Source organism: Hypanus sabinus, chromosome 4, assembly GCF_030144855.1.
Source record: "Hypanus sabinus isolate sHypSab1 chromosome 4, sHypSab1.hap1, whole genome shotgun sequence".
Classification (NCBI taxonomy): domain Eukaryota; kingdom Metazoa; phylum Chordata; class Chondrichthyes; order Myliobatiformes; family Dasyatidae; genus Hypanus; species Hypanus sabinus.
This window is the reverse complement of record NC_082709.1, coordinates 161,189,721-161,206,238: the sequence shown is the minus strand read 5'-3', so window position 1 is coordinate 161,206,238 and position 16,518 is coordinate 161,189,721. Positions and strand designations below refer to the sequence as shown.

Genomic DNA, 16,518 nt, shown 5'->3' with positions numbered 1-16,518 from the left:
TTACTGTGGGAAATTTTCGGTGGTGAAGGTTTGAAAAATGAACCTGTTATTGACCGCGCTCATAGAGTTGCGAGGTTTTCGTCTGTGTCTGATAAACCACGAGCGGTGATTGTTCGCCTTCATTATCCTCGTGAGAAAGAGCTTCTAATTCGATTAGCTCGTAAAAAAGGTATGATCTCCTACAGAAATTATTCATTTCGAATAGTTGAAGACTACTCGTATGAAGTAATGAAAGCCAGGATCGCTTTTAAACCAGTGATGGCAGAGATTCATTCGATTGGATTTAAACAAGCTTTAATGTATCCAGCGAAGCTTAGAATGGTGCTGCCCGACAACAGTCTACACTTTTTTAACACTCCTGAAGAAGCGAAGAAATTTGTTGAAGAATATCGATCCTCTAGTGCAACTTGAACTATGAGTTACATTGAAGATTTTTTTTTGGAGAGAGGATGTCATTTCATTTTAAGTTTTAACCCTGGAAGTTGGGTTATAACTTTTTATTTTGAACTATGGGTCTGGGTCTTTTTTTTTACTACTATTATTATTGCTTATAGATGCTGTTTTAATTTTTATAATATCCTTTTTTTATACACGTTTGTATTTTGTAACAATGAATTATTTTTTCAAAATGTCGTTTCTTCTTCCCATAAGTCTTTACTTTTTATAAGCGTTTATTTGCTTGCCTGTATTTAGAAATGGAACAAAGGTTTTGAATTCTTTTTCTTTAGTTTTTTTTTATATATGTTGTAGTGTCTATTAAATCTTTTTTTTTTTTTAAAAATTCTATTTTGATAACTTTTTTACTATATTTTCTTATTAGATTGCTGAATTTATATTCACATTTTGTAATATGGCTTTCTCAAAATGTCGTTTCTTCTTCCCATAAGTCTTGGCTTGTGAAACGTCATCTTTGTATCTGAATATGGAATTTCTTTTTTAAAGGTGTATCACATTTTTAAACTTTAATGTGCATTTTTTTTTATTAATGATTTTTCTGGTTTTACTATTTTAGTTTTTTTTTGATTTGTCTGATATGGGTGTGTATGTGTATGTGTATATATATATATGTAGGTATATATATATATATATTTTTTTTTTTGCAACTCTATATTTTAATTGGGGTGTTATATAGTTTTTTCTTAAAAAATTTTCTTATGGAGCTGCCATCTTGAAATGGGGGTAATATTAGTATTAGTTTATGCGCCTGCCGCTTGGCTTTCTTTCAAAGGGTGGGGGGAGGGGGGAGGGATCTTTTTTCATGCTTTTGCTTTTTATTTTTTTGCTTTTAGTTTATGGGCTGACTTTAAATTGTTAATATTGTTGAGGTGTCAGGATCTCCGGTTGCTCCTGAATCAATTTTCCTTCTTCCTAAATTGTGGGTTATGTGTCTTTTTAACCTTTTATGATACACACAATTAATATTGGTATGATGGATAAATCTATTAACTTTATCTCGTGGAATACTAATGGTTTAAATCATCCGATTAAACGTAAAAAAATATTTAAAGTATTCCATAGATTGAACGCTAATATTATTTTTGCACAGGAGACCCACATTAGGAGGGAGGATAATCAACGTTTTTTTAGGTTCTGGAAAGGACAACAATTTCACTCAAATTGTACCGCTAAAATTAGGGGTGTGTCTATTTTTATAGACGCCTCAATTTCGTTTACACATTATGAAATTATTTCTGATCCACAGGGTAGATTTTTGTTGATAACTGGTTCACTTTTTAATCGGAAAGTTGTTTTAGTTAATATTTATGCTCCAAACTTTGATTGTCCTGAATTTTTTAAATGTTTATTTACTTCTCTTCCTAATTTGAATGAATATATGTTGATTATGGGTGGAGACTTTAATTGTTGTTTGAATCCTTCGATGGATAGATCTAAACCTATTCGAACTCTTCCGAATAGATCAGCTTTACTTATTAATTCTTTTATGGTTGATTCTGGAATTACTGAAATATGGCGGTTTTTGAACTCTAAAGATAAAGAATTTTCATTTTTTTCACATGTATATCATAGTTATTCTAGAATTGATTACTTTCTTATTGATCATCGTTTATTAACAGATGTTATTGATTGTAAATACGATTCTATTGCTATTTCGGATCATGCGCCTTTGAAGTTATCTATCAAGATTTCGGATTCTTCTATCAATACTAGATCTTGGAGACTTAATGCTACTTTACTTCAAGATCCAGAATTTATTACCTTCATAAAACAACAAATTGACTTATTTTTTTCAACAAACTATAATGAAGAGATTGATAAAGGAATACTTTGGGACTCTTTCAAGGCTTTTATTCGTGGACAAATTATTTCATATTCCGCTGGTAAAAGAAAACAAAGATATTCAGATATAGCTTTATTGGTGGATAAAATTAAAGAAATTGATAAGATTTATTCCGTTACTCCTACCAAAGAACTTTATAAGAAGAGAGTTGAGCTTCAAATGGAACATAGTTTATTATTATCTTCTTCAATTGAGAATCAATTAATTAAGACTAGGGCTCAATTTTATATTCATAGTGATCGAACTGGTAAATTGTTAGCTAATCAATTAAAAGCTATTTCGACTAAGCGACAAATTATTAAAATTCGTAAACAAGACGGTAATTTAACTACTGATTATAAAGAAATCAATAACACTTTTCAAGATTTTTATAAATCTTTATATCAATCAGAATTTGACGGTGACCGGTTTACGATGGATAATTTTTTTAATAATTTGAATATTCCTAAACTGATAGATGAAGATTGTAGCTTGCTTGATGCTCCTATTTCTATGGATGAAATAAGAGAGGCTATCTCATCAATGAATTCAGGGAAAGCTCCTGGTCCTGATGGTTTTATTGTAGAATTTTTTAAAACTTTTTCTTTATTGCTTTCTCCTTGGCTATGTGAAATCTTTAATGATGCGTTTGTTAAGAAGAGACTACCTCAATCGTTTTATGAAGCTACTATCTCTTTAATTCTTAAAAAAGATAAAGATCCTACTTTATGTGCATCTTATCGCCCTATATCATTATTAAATGTAGACTCTAAGATTCTTACAAAAATTTTAGCCATTAGATTAGAAAAGGTATTACCACAGATTATTTCAGAAGATCAAACTGGTTTTATTAGGAATCGATATTCCTTTTTTAATATTAGAAAATTGATTAACATAATTTATACTTCATCACCTACAACCCCAGAATGTGTTATCTCATTAGATGCTGAAAAAGCCTTTGATAGAGTTGAATGGACATATTTATTTAATGCATTGAGAAACTTTAATTTTAGTCCTAATTTTATATCATGGATTAAATTAATATATTATAAACCTGTTGCTTCTGTTCTTACAAATAATTATAGATCCTCTTTTTTTCAATTATCTCGTGGTACGAGACAAGGTTGTCCTTTAAGTCCTTTATTATTTAATATTGCATTAGAACCTTTAGCTATTGCTATTCGTGAGTCTCCTAATATTTTTGGTATTACCCGTAATGAGAAGTTATACAAATTATCGCTTTATGCTGATGATTTGTTGTTATATATTTCTAATCCTAGTAGGTCTATTCCTGCTATTTTATCCTTGTTGGCTCAATTTGGTAGCTTTTCTGGTTATAAGTTAAACTTAGATAAGAGTGAGTTATTCCCTTTAAACGCGCAAACTTTATTGAGTGATAGGATGCCATTTAAAGTTGTTACTGATAACTTTATCTATTTAGGTATAAAAATCACCAAGAAATATAAAGATTTATTTGGACTGAATTTTTTACCTATGCTTCATCAAATTCAGCAACTTACTACTAGATGGTCTCCCTTATTTTTATCATTAGTTGGTCGGATTAATGCTATTAAAATGATGATTTTACCGAAATTTTTATATTTATTCCAAGCTTTACCAATTTTTATTCCTAAATCTTTTTTTGATAATATTGATTTAAAAATTTCCTCATTTGTGTGGCAAAATAAAAATCCTAGGTTAAGCAAAAGGCAATTACAAAAGTCTAAAAAAGATGGTGGTCTAGCTTTACCTAACTTTAGATTTTATTATTGGGCGAATAATATTCGTAACCTAATGTACTGGAAACTAGATTTGGATTCACCTGTGTGCCCACAGTGGGTAAATTTGGAATGTAGTGAGGTTAAGGGATATTCTATATTTTCCGTTCTTGGTTCTTTTCTTCCTATTGATTTAGCCAAATTCAATAAACAGATATCTAACCCTGTTGTTAAACATACACTACGAATTTGGTTTCAATTTCGCAAATTCTTTAATCTGAAAAACTTTGCTCTGGACAGCCCTATTTTATGTAATTTTTTTTTTAAACCTTCATTGACAGATCAAGCTTTTAGTATATGGAAAAGGAAAGGTATAAAATGTTTTCGTGATCTTTTTTTTGAAGGTACTTTGATGTCTTTTGATCAACTATCCAACAAATTTGAATTACCTAAATCTAATTTTTTTAGATACTTACAAATTAGAAATTTCTTACATAAAATTCTTCCATCTTTTCCTAACTCAACTCCATCGGATTTTTCAGATTTGATTTTTACTTTTAATCCTTGTCAGAAGGGATTAGTAGCTTTTATTTATAACATGATTATGAAGATACAGCCAGAAATATCGGATAGAATTAGACAAGAATGGGAAAAAGAACTTCGATGTAATATATCAACAGATAAATGGGAAAAAATTTTACAAATGGTTAATTCCTCCTCTATTTGTGCTAAACATGCTTTAATACAATTTAAAATTGTACATAGAGCTTATATGTCTAAAGATAAACTTGCCCGATTTTATTCGCATATTAATCCTCAATGTGACAGATGTCACTTAGAAGTGGCTTCATTGACTCACATGTTTTGGACATGTCCCACTTTACATAACTATTGGAAGGACATTTTTGATGTCATTTCCTCAGTATGGAATATCGATTTACAACCCCATTTTATTACTGCAATTTTCGGTATACCAAATGAAGATGGCAATCAGCTTTCCCCTTCAATCAGACGAATGATTGCCTTTGTAACATTAATTGCCAGAAGGTCTATATTACAAAATTGGAAAGAAGTAAATCCTCCTACTACATTTCAGTGGTTCTCCCAAACTATTTCTTATCTGAGTTTGGAAAAAATCAGAAGCACTATCTTTGATTCTTCAATTAAATTTGAAGAAACCTGGGGACCATTTATTCGACACTTTCATATGAATTAATTTGGCTTATTTCAGATCCTTTTCTCTACTTATACTTGTTCAGGTATGGAGTTCTGGAGTTCTTTTCTTGACACCTTTATATATTTATAAAGTGCTATTATTGCCCATGTTAGCTTTAGTTTAGTATTTTTTTTTCAATATATATTTTTTCTCATATATAATTTCAATTTTTTTTTCTTCTTTTTTCGACGATTATTTTTGTTTTTCATATATATTTATATAGACTTGATTGATTTATGTACCTTTTGTTGATGGATGTTTTAATAGGATATTATTATCCTATTACTAATGTAATCTCAAGTTTATTGAATCTGTAATCTATTCATTATTTTGTGTTGTTTTTTTTTATATATGAAATTTAATAAAAAGATTGAAAAAGAAAGAAAGAAAGACAAAACACAGGAGATTTTTTTTTTCCGCTTCTGGAGTTCAAATACTCAAAATCTCTATCAATAAGTGACAATCACTGATCTCAAGATTTTGTTGCTGATTTACAAATTAAAGTTCAAAAGAAAACATGATATGAGTAGGATGAAGCTTCAGATAAATTCTGAAAAAAGTTATCAAGTATTTTCTGGAAAAATGCTAAATCTTGACAAAACCAAACCCAAAGGAATTTAAATTCCTTTGTCAACAGTTTTAGGGCTCATATCTCAGAAAGGATGTATTGTCATTGGAGAGAGTCCAGAGGAGGTTCACGAGGATAATTCCAGGAATGAAGGAGTTAACATATGAGGAGCATTTGGCAGGTTTGGGCCTGTACTCACTGGAATACGTGAGGATCTCATTGAAACCAATCAGATGTTGAAAGGACTAGATAAGGTGGATGTGGAGAGGATGTTTCCTCTGGTGGGGGTATTCAGAACTAGAGGGCACAGGCTCAACATTGAACGGCGACCTTTTAGAACAGAAGTAAAGAGGAATTTTTGTTATCCAGAGTGGTAAATCTGTGGAATGTTCTGCCACAAACTGTGGTGGAAGCCAAATCCGTGAGTACATTCAGAGTGGAAGTTGAGATTCCTGATTGGTTGGGCATCAAAGGAAATGGGTGAGGCAGGTGAACGGACTGAATGGGATCTGGGATCAGCCATGATGAAATGACAGAGCAGACTCGATGGGCTGAATGGTCTAATTCTGCTCCTATGTCTCATGGTCATAGTTAAGTTTAATAATAAGCCAGAATTATTTACACAGCTCGTGGCCACAACTTTGCAGCAATTGTATTAAACTGTGAATTGAAGAGGGAGTTGAGAAGACATTTCTTTATGCAGTGATTGCTGACAACTTGCCTCCACAGGAAGTGAATAGTATCGATGGATTTATGGGGCAATGGGGGAGGCGATTCACGTAGTATATGGGAGAGGGAAATAGAGGATAACACATGAAGTTATCGTCAGCATGGTCTAGTTTAGCCAAACAGTTTGTTCTGCTGCTAAATATCCAAAAATGTATGGTTATTGAGGTTCAAATACTTAGATACAGTATTGCTGCATCACAGATCCCAGTAACTCCAGGTGTGGCACATATCAGAGAGAGCACTACACACATTGCAGTCACAAGCACCACACTAAAGGGAGAAATTATAACAGTTGCTGTACCATTCTTCCGCTTTATCATTGCAAAACCAGTATCACTGACACATGAACAAATATTTACACCTTGACCCCATGAACTCTATCTGGGTACTACACTGAAAAAGAAAACTTTGGCACCCAGATGAATGAACTTTAAAGATAACAAATGCATAACCACCTTGGACTGGTTTTGGGTTTGAACAGATAATTATGTCTGCTGAAACTCTCTTCCTAATTGACATGGTAAATTACTACATAGTCTTGCCACTGCTTTGATCGGTAGGGACATTTTCAACAAAAACAGAACGCATTCTGTCCAGATTCAAGAGACAAGACAAACAAAACACATGGAATTATAGCAGGCTGTTCATGGGTGAAGTACAGTACTCCCAACTTATGGACATCCCTATGTATGAACTTGTTTCCAGACAAGTCTGACAAACATACATTAGTTTGACCCTACAAGCAGCAGAACTAGTCCCTCTAATCCCATGTTACTAGGGGATGTGAGAAGAGATTGCTGGAGTGTTGACGCCTTCTCTGCTGCACGAGTTGCACCAGAGGGTTGGACAGCAAACCTTGCTCCTTCATTTAACAAGGGTAATAAGGATAGTCCTGGGATTTATAGACCAGTCAGTGATACATTTGTATCACTTACCAGTTGTGGGCAAACCAGTGGCGAGGATTCTTAGGAACAGGATTTACAAACATTTGGAAAGGCATAGTCTTAATAGCAATAGTCAGCACAGCTTTGAAGAGCGGGTCGCGCCTCATAACCCTGACTGAGATTTCAAACTTGTGACAAAACAAGTTAATGATGTACACATAATCCATTCACGTCACAGATGACCACACCTGGTCCCTTAATATCACCTCCCTGAACAAAAAGGCACAGCAGTGCTTCCACTTTCCAAGAAGACTGAGGCAAGCAAAGCTCTTCCACGTCCCCCCTACCCTCCATCATAACTGCATTTTACAGGAGCACCACTGAGAGTGTCCTGACAAGCTGCATCTCCACCTGGTATGGGAGCAGTCAAGCATCGAACCAGAAGTCCCTACAAAGGACTGTAAGAACAGCTGAAAGGGTCACAGGGGTCTCCCTACCATCCATCGGGGACATTTATGACACCCACATGCAAACACAGACAGTGGTGGCATTGAACACGGGTCCCTAGCATTGTAAAGCATTACGCACCCACACTGTGCTGCCCAGAAAAGAGGCATATTCTGCATTGAAATTGCTGACTAGTGGTGTTCCACTGTGCTCTGTTTATTAAGGACCCCATCACCCAGGTCATGCCCGGTTCTCATTGCTGCCGTCAGGAAGGAGGTACAGAAGCCTGAAGGCACACACTCAGTGATTCAGGAACAGCTTCTTCCCCTCTGCATTCCAATTTTTGAATGGACATTGAACTCATGAACACTACCTCACTACATTTTTATTTCTAATTTTGCACTAATTATTTAACAAGTTATGTATACTTACTGTCATTGTTTTTTTCTTTTATTATGTATTACATTGTACTGCCGCTGCAAAGACAACAGATTTCACAACATGTGCCAGTGAGATTAAATCTGAATCTGGAACATCTACCTTTACAATGATTTCAGAAAAATCTCCTTAGGGCATAAAGAAAATCTACCAGAGACACGTAATTGACACCGATAATAGAGCATCAAGCCAAGTTACTAACATGAAACTGAATGAGGCCCTCCACTCACAATTTTTGCTTTGGTGGGTGAAGGAGCAAAATTAAGGCCATGACATGGGGTGAAAGATGGGTGAAGACCATTTGACATCACTTGAATTTAGAATTTTGTGTAGAGAAGGCTGTGAGTCGATGTCTGATTCCATTTTGCTGATTAAAGCTTCCATGATTTACTGATTAGAGCAATGAGGGAGATTAAAACATCAAGGCAAATGTGAATGAAACATCAAGGTGAGCGCCGGCTGCCTGCCTTTTGATCACTGGTGGTAGGATCGCTCTGCTACAGAGAGGAGAGACTGCCTTTTGATCGCTGGTGGGATCGCTCTGCTACAGAGAGGAGAGACTGCCTTTTGATTGTTGGGGGATCGCTCTCCTATTGGAGAGGGGAGACTGCCCTTTGCTCACTGGTGTGATCGCTCTGCTACGGAGAGGGGAGACTGCATTTTGATTGTTGGGGGATCACTCTGCTGTTGGAGAGGGGAGACTGCTTTTTGATCACTGGTGGGATCTCTCAGTGCCAGAGAGGGAAAGGCCTTCTGTGGAGCCCAGAGAATATTACCCAGGTTTTCTGTGTTTTGAATATGGAGTTCTTTTTTCAGACTTACTGTTTTTTGCATTCTGTGTTTTTTTGTGTGTGTGAGGGAAGGAGATTTTGCGGGGGTTCCCTTTTTGTTTGTTTATTGTGTGGGGAGGAGGGGTTTGGTGGTTGATGATTGTGCCACCGTTCTTTCTTGGTTTTGTGGCTGTCTGGAGAAGAAGAATTTTAGAGTTGTATACTATGATAATACATGAACCTTTGGAAAGAAAAGTTCTCATCAGCTTAAAAGGAAAATCAGTCAAAAGGAAAATCTTCTGATCTAATGCGTTACACATTCATTGTAAACTACTTTAAAAATTAGACCTTGCGGTATTTCATCAGCATGGATCCATTGGGTGCAAACACAGTGCTGGTGTTGTACAGTTTGCCATTCTCTTCCTCTGGGATAGACCCTGCAGGAACAACAAAAGGAATTAGTTCCGTGGTGCCAATCTAAACACAATGCATTGATTCACTTCTAGACAATTCTACAAATCTAAGTTAAAACTGAAACTGAACTGAAAAGAACAAACTGTCCTATGTTTTCCTCCAATACTGAATAACAATCATTTTGTCCAGTTAAAAATATGAATATGAATGCACCAGTTTTTAAGAAGTCATTTACAGGACAGCCCAAAGCCCACAACATCAAATGAAAAAAGTGAAGATGTGTTCTGTAAATATTTTCTGGTGCTAACTAGCAGAGAAACTCCCTGATCTCTTTCAGATGAGGCATTTTATGTTTTCATCTTAAGCCATCAGACTTGAATTATCTTCTCACATTTAGTTGGAGCTTCAACAACGAGAAAGGTCAAATGCATTATCTCCTCAAATCCTCTCATGAGCCTTGCACTCAGTTGCAAATTGAACATCTTGGCAAATTGTGATACAGATGAAAACCTTATATGTGACAATATTTTTAATAATACATGATACTGTTAGGCATGTATCTCATGCACATGTAGAGCAAGATCAGTTATATAATTCATGCAATCACTTGTCGTCTAAGTATCGTGGGAATGTGACATCTTATTATAAACATCAGAAATTAAGCTTCAGGCTCTTGAACACTCGTTCTATTTCTGGTGTTCCCACAACCAATGTTCTCTCTTTAAGAACTCTTACATCTTGTCATTTTATGCTCTTGTTATTTATTGTTGTTTATTCATTATCTGCTTTTGTAACAGTTTGTTGTCCATTGATCCCGTTTACAGTTCCAGTTCCACAGATTTGCTGGGTATGCTTGCAGTAAAAAAAAATCTCAGGGTTGTATGTGTTCTGATAATAAATTTTGCTTTGAACTTTGAAAAAATACCTGTAATAAAGAAATATGAGATAACTTCTGCCTCGCTTTGTGCCATTCTCATCCCCCAAGACACACCCGCCTCCTTCATCAATCCCTCAAAGGGACACAGAAAGTGCCTTACACCAAGTAAGGCATGAAGCATTAAGGTTATCTTCAGTGCTTTATCATGCAAAAGGCATCGTGCTTCACATCTCTATTAGTCCGAGTTTGAAGCTGTTTCACAAGATGGAATAAAGCAATTATAGCAGTTTGGTTCTTTGTCAGTTTGAAATAAACTTTCAGGCAGAGATCCCATACGTACCACCAATAAGATAGACATTACACTCCTTTGCTACATCAGATAATATTTGGGTCGACTCTCCAGGTATCCTTTCTGCATTCTCAGGGAAATTTTTTGTTCCGTAGGGAGAATTGAAACATTCCTGTAATTTAAGAGACAAAGCATCTCTAAGCTCAGGGGTTCAGAATAAAAATCTAAGACAAGCAACCATTATCTGAATTTTGTTCAAAGCCATTGCAATGTACTTGTGGAAGAGGATGATATAACAAGGGTGAATCTGAGGATGCCATTATGCTCAAAAGAAAACCTCAGTCTATGAACAGTTTCAGCTCATGGATTGAATTATTTTCAGTGGCATTTCCATAACATGAAACATTAGCCCTCATTTTATTAAACTTTCCATTCGTATACAAGATGAAGCGGGGAAAACAGCATCTGGCCCACTAAAGGCTTACAAGAGCCAGGACCTTAACTCATCAATGTAGCTATAATCCCTACCTGTTGTGTAGGTTAGTGAAAACATTCTCTACAATAAGCAAATATTCTCATTTCAGACCAATGCAAGTTATGATGTCACTGATGGTAAGGATTAAATTATGCAATGGTGTGTGGCACTCTGTACTGCACTTTTCTATGACCCGACTCTCTAATGGGTGGAATGGGAACAGTTATTTTACTTCCATTACTTACAGGGAGTGCAACAACCTTTGCTCCCTTCACGGCTGCTTCTTTCACAAACTGCCCAACTCTACTGAGGTTATTGGCTTTCAGGGGTGACACCATGAGCTGGACCAGGGCCAGTCGGAATTCTAGGAACAAAAAACCAGACAACAAACATCTGTTAATAAATGATGTGGCCATAATGAATCTGTGCCACTAGAATTGCCAACTTTCTCTGGATCGTTGCCACACGAGAATGTTAGGAAAGAGGGCAGGAATGGGCCACCCGCGCTTTGGGCATCTTCCACTATTCACGGGTTATCATCTTCATCCGCCATCTTCCAGTTTTATCCCCATCTCCCTTCATTTCCTTTCTGTGGAGAAATCTAGCAAACCTCATTTTTGAGCCTCCGTAGTCCTCTGGAATACAGAATGAGTGATTGTGGAAATTTCTCCTCATCTCAATTCTCCATGTGTACTGCTTTCTCTGTGAGGTTCATGTAAATGAGGAATGTTGCTACACCCTGGCGTATAGGAGAATAAACTAATCCAATCTAAACAAATTATCCTTTATTCTGAAACCGTGTCTTCTTGCCTAGAACTTGCTCACAAAGGCCCTATGCGATTGCAATACAACTTCCTTACCCCAGTATTCAAATCCTGTCATTGTAAGGTTGACTTCTTGTCTGCCCTCCTACTTGCTTGCTACCCCTGTGACTTCGTACAAACAGACCTGGCTTTCTTTGAAGATCAATGCTGCCCAATCTCTTACCAGTTAACAACATCCTGCTTTTCTGCTGCATGTATCGAACTGGATTATCTCACATCCTTTCCCACATGATATTCCACCTGCACTTTCTGACCTATTCACTCAGCCTATCCATATGTTTTTGTACACGTTCTCTATGCTCAAAAGTTTTGATGAGCAAAACTGAAAATATGACATTTGGTCCCCTCAGCCAAATAGTTGATGAAGACTGAGCATGGGGAGGGGGCACGGTAGTGTGGCAATTAGTTACAGAATCAGTTTTAATATCATCGGCATATGTCATCAAAATTTGTTAACTTTACAGCAGCGGTACAATGAAATACTAAATAGTATAGAGAAAAAACTGAGTTACATTAAATATGTACATGTCTATTAAATAAAAGTAGTGCAAAATAACGTAAATAAAAAAGTAGTGAGGTAGTGTTCATGGGTTCAATGTCCATTTAGAAATTAGATGGCAGAAGGGCAGACGCTGTTCCTGAATAGCTACAGCACCAGTAACCTGGGTTCAGTTCCACCGTGTTCTCCTTGTGAGTAAGCTGGGTTCCACCATGCGCTCCGATCCCACAATCCACAGGCGCACGGGGTAGTAGGTCGATTTTGTCACATCGGTGTGATCTGGCAGCACGGGCTCACTGCGTAACGAGTGCTGTATCTCTCAATAAAAAATGTAGTTGGGACCAAGCACTTCACTCCGCCAGTTACATCATGCCCATCTGACAACTAACTGCTTGTTCCCACTCTTTCTGTCCAACAACTTATTCCCAATCCGTGTCAGTAATTCCCCTGATTTTAATGTGCTCTAATCTTGTGGACCAACCAAATTCCTTTTGTCAGATCTTAAAAAAAACCTTCCAAAAATTCAAATTAATTACATCCACCTACTGTTTCACCAATGAAAGCTGCACTTTTTCTATTAGAGAAATTACCCTCGATTTTGATAGTGTTTCATAAAGATATCAATGTTATATTGTGCATAATATCCAGCTAAGGTTGGTTTGCTCAACCCCAGGCTAGGAACTGAAATAAACAAAGGCTTACTACGATTGGAGCTTGGTTGTTGCTGGTCAGGGAACTGGGGAGATTAGGCTGTGATTTTCAGTTACAGCACTAATTCAGAAAAGACAAACTTTTAACAACTTGTGGCATCGCATCACTGCATATCAGAGGCATTTCTTTTTGTACAATTACCAGCAAATGTATCATGATGTTGTTCACACTGTGAATGGATAAACTGCAATGTTAAATCATATCAGCAACAAGCTCTTAACTCAGCTGTTAAAGGCTGGGTTTGTAATTATTTAAACCCATAAAATTTAATAAGGTCATTCAAAGATTAATCGTCATTCAGACTGATGTCATAACATCCAACAAATCCCACTTGCCTATCAGTCACTAATATCAATCATTGCAGTGGCTCATACAAATATTTAGGTGCTGCCCCAAAATAATAGCTGGAGCAAAAAAACCCTGAAAGAATGCTGTTCCAGTGCTGATCAGCGATCAGGGTTCAATTCCCACCACTGCCTGTAAGGAGTTTGTAAGTTCTCCCTGCGATTGTGTGGGTTTCTGCTGCTCTACCCTCTGGCTTCACATCTATTATATTTTGCTTGATTATGGTTCTGTGAAATGTCTAGAAACGATTGAATATTGCAACCCGAACCAAGCACAAAGCAATGAGGAGACTCCCCCAATACAGGAAACATCATTTCCGCTCTATTTAGGCCTTCCAAAATTCGATAGGTTTCAATGAGAAATCCCCTCATTCTGCTCAACACCATTGACTGCAGACTCAGAGCCATCAAACGGTCCTTGTACATTAACCCTTTCATTCCCAGAATCATTTACATGAACCTTCTCTGCTACCTCTCCAATGCCATCACATATTTTCTTAGATACAGTATCTTACACAAGTCTTATGCACTCTAGTGACATATGAGACTTTTGCACCGTGTTGTATTTGTCAACGTGGAGAGGAGAGCAAATCTGGCGGGAGCGAAGGATGTTGGGAATGTCGAGGGTGGGACAGGTGGCAGAGAAAGGGGGGGGGGGGTAGTGAGGTGAAGAAACACCCCAGCCCCGAGACATTTTATTCCAAACAATTGGTTTATTGATTATTACAGAACATCTCTCTGGTGCTTCCCAGTCCCTCCCCTCTCCCGTCCCCTTCTCCCAATCATGATTCCCCTCTCCATACCCCCTTCCCACTCTCAGTCCACAAAACAGAATATCGGAATCAGGTTTATCATCACTCACGTCTTGAAATGTGTTTTTTTTCTCGCGGCAATACATAAAATGACTACAGTACTGTATAAAAATCTTAGGCTCCCAAGCTATATACAGTATATAGAACTAGAGAAGGGGCAGTGTTTGATCTTCTGTTAGAGAATGAAATAGGTTAGGTGACAGAGGTATGTGTTGGGGAGCACTTCGGGTCCAGTGATCACAATGGCGTTAGTTTCAATATAATTATGGAGAAGGATAGGACTGGACCCAGGGTTGAGATTTTTGATCGGAGAAAGGCTAACTTTGAGGCGATGCGAAAGGATTTAGAAGGAGTGTATTGTGACAATTTGTTTTATGGGAAGGATGTAATAGAGAAATGGTGGTCATTTAAAGGTGAAATTTTGAGAGTACAAAATCTTTATGTTCCTGTTAGGTTGAAAGGAAAGGTTAAAAGTTTGAGGGAGACATGGTTTTCAAGGGATATTGGAAACTTGGTTAGGAAAAAGAGAGATATCTACAATAAATATAGGCAGCATGGAGTAAATGAGGTGCTCAAGGAATATAAAGTATGTAAGAAGAATCTTAAGAAAGAAATTAAAAAAGCTAAAAGATACAAGGTTGCTTTGGCAAGTAAGGTGAAAATAAATCCGAAGGGTTTCTACAGTTATATTAATAGCAAAAGGATAGTGAGGGATAAAATTGGTCCCTTAGAGAATCAGAGTGGACAGCTATGTGTGGAGCCGAAAGAGATGGGGGAGATTTTGAACAATTTCTTTTCTTCAGTGGTCACTAAGGAGAAGGATATTGAATTGTGTAAGGTAAGGGAAACAAATAGGGAAGTTATGGAAACTATGATGATTAAAGAGGAGGAAGTACTAGTGCTTTTAAGGAACATAAAAGTGGATAAATCTCTGGATCCTGACAGGATATTCCCTAGGACCTTGAGGGAGGCTAGTGTAGAAATAGCAGGGGCTCTGACAGAAATATTTCAAATGTCATTAGAAACGGGGATGTTGCTGGAGGATTGGCGTATTGCTCATGTAGTTCCATTGTTTAAAAAGGGTTCTAAGAGTAAACCTAACAATTATAGGCCTGTCAGTTTGACGTCAGTAGTGGGTAGCTTAATTGAAAGTATTCTTAGACATGGTATGTATAATTAACTGGATAGACAGGGTCTGATTAGGAACAGTCAACATGGATTTGTGCATGGGAGGACATGTTTGACAAATCTTATTGAATTTTTTGAAGAGGTTACAAGGAAAGTTGATGAGGGTAAAGCAGTGGATGTTGTCTGTATGGACTTCAGTAAGGCCTTTGACAAGATGCCACACGGAAGGTTAGTTAGGAAGGTTCGTTAGGTATTAATATTGAAGTAGTAAAATGGATTCAACAGTGGCTGGATGGGAGATGCCAGAGAGGACTAGTGGTGTGTCTCAGGGATCTGTACTGGGTCCAGTGTTGTTTGTCATATACATTAATGATCTGGATGATGGGGTGGTAAATTGGATTAGTAAGTATGCAGATGATACTAAGGTAGGTGGTGTTGTGGATAATGAAGTAGGTTTTCAAAGCTTGCAGAGAGTTTTAGGCCAGTTAGAAGAGTGGGCTGAACGATGGCAGATGGAGTTTAATGCTGATAAGCATGAGGTGCTACATTTTGGTAGGAATAGTCCAAATAGGACATACATGGTAAATGTTAGGGCATTGAAGAATGCGGTAGAACAGAGTGATCTAGGAATAATGGTGCATAGTTCCCTGAAGGTGGAATCTCATGTGGATAGGGTGGTGAAGAAAGCTTTTGGTATGCTGGCCTTTATAAATCAGAGCATTGAGTATAGGAGTTGGGATGTAATGTTAAAATTGTACAAGGCATTGGTAAGGCCGAATTTGGAGTATTGTGTACAGTTCTGGTCACCGAATTATAGGAAAGATGTCAACAAAATAGAGAGAGTACAGAGAAGATTTACTAGAATGTTACCTGAGTTTCAGCAACTAAGTTACAGGGAAAGATTGAACAAGTTAGGTCTTTATTCTTTGGAGCGTAGGAGGTTGAGGGGGGACTTGATAGAGGTATTTACAATTATGAGGGAGATAGAGAGAGTTGACTTTTCAATAGATAGGCTTTTTCCATTGAGAGTAGGGGAGATTCAAACAAGAGACATGAGTTGAGACTTAGGGGGCAAAAGTTTAAGGATAACATGAGGG

The 16,518-nt window shown here is 36.9% G+C and overlaps 1 protein-coding gene across 1 annotated transcript in view; it reads right to left on the bottom strand.

Annotated features, from left to right (window-relative positions):
* nit2 (nitrilase family, member 2) overlaps positions 1-16,518 on the bottom strand; it is a 36,461-nt gene that overhangs the window by 14,834 nt on the left and 5,109 nt on the right. Inside the window, exons 2-4 of the mRNA XM_059968635.1 lie at positions 11,349-11,467; positions 10,680-10,800; positions 9,397-9,485 (exon numbers count right to left, since the gene is read on the bottom strand). Of these exons, the coding sequence (XP_059824618.1) occupies positions 9,397-9,485; positions 10,680-10,800; positions 11,349-11,467 (329 nt within the window). The remainder of the gene's footprint in view (positions 1-9,396; positions 9,486-10,679; positions 10,801-11,348; positions 11,468-16,518) is intronic.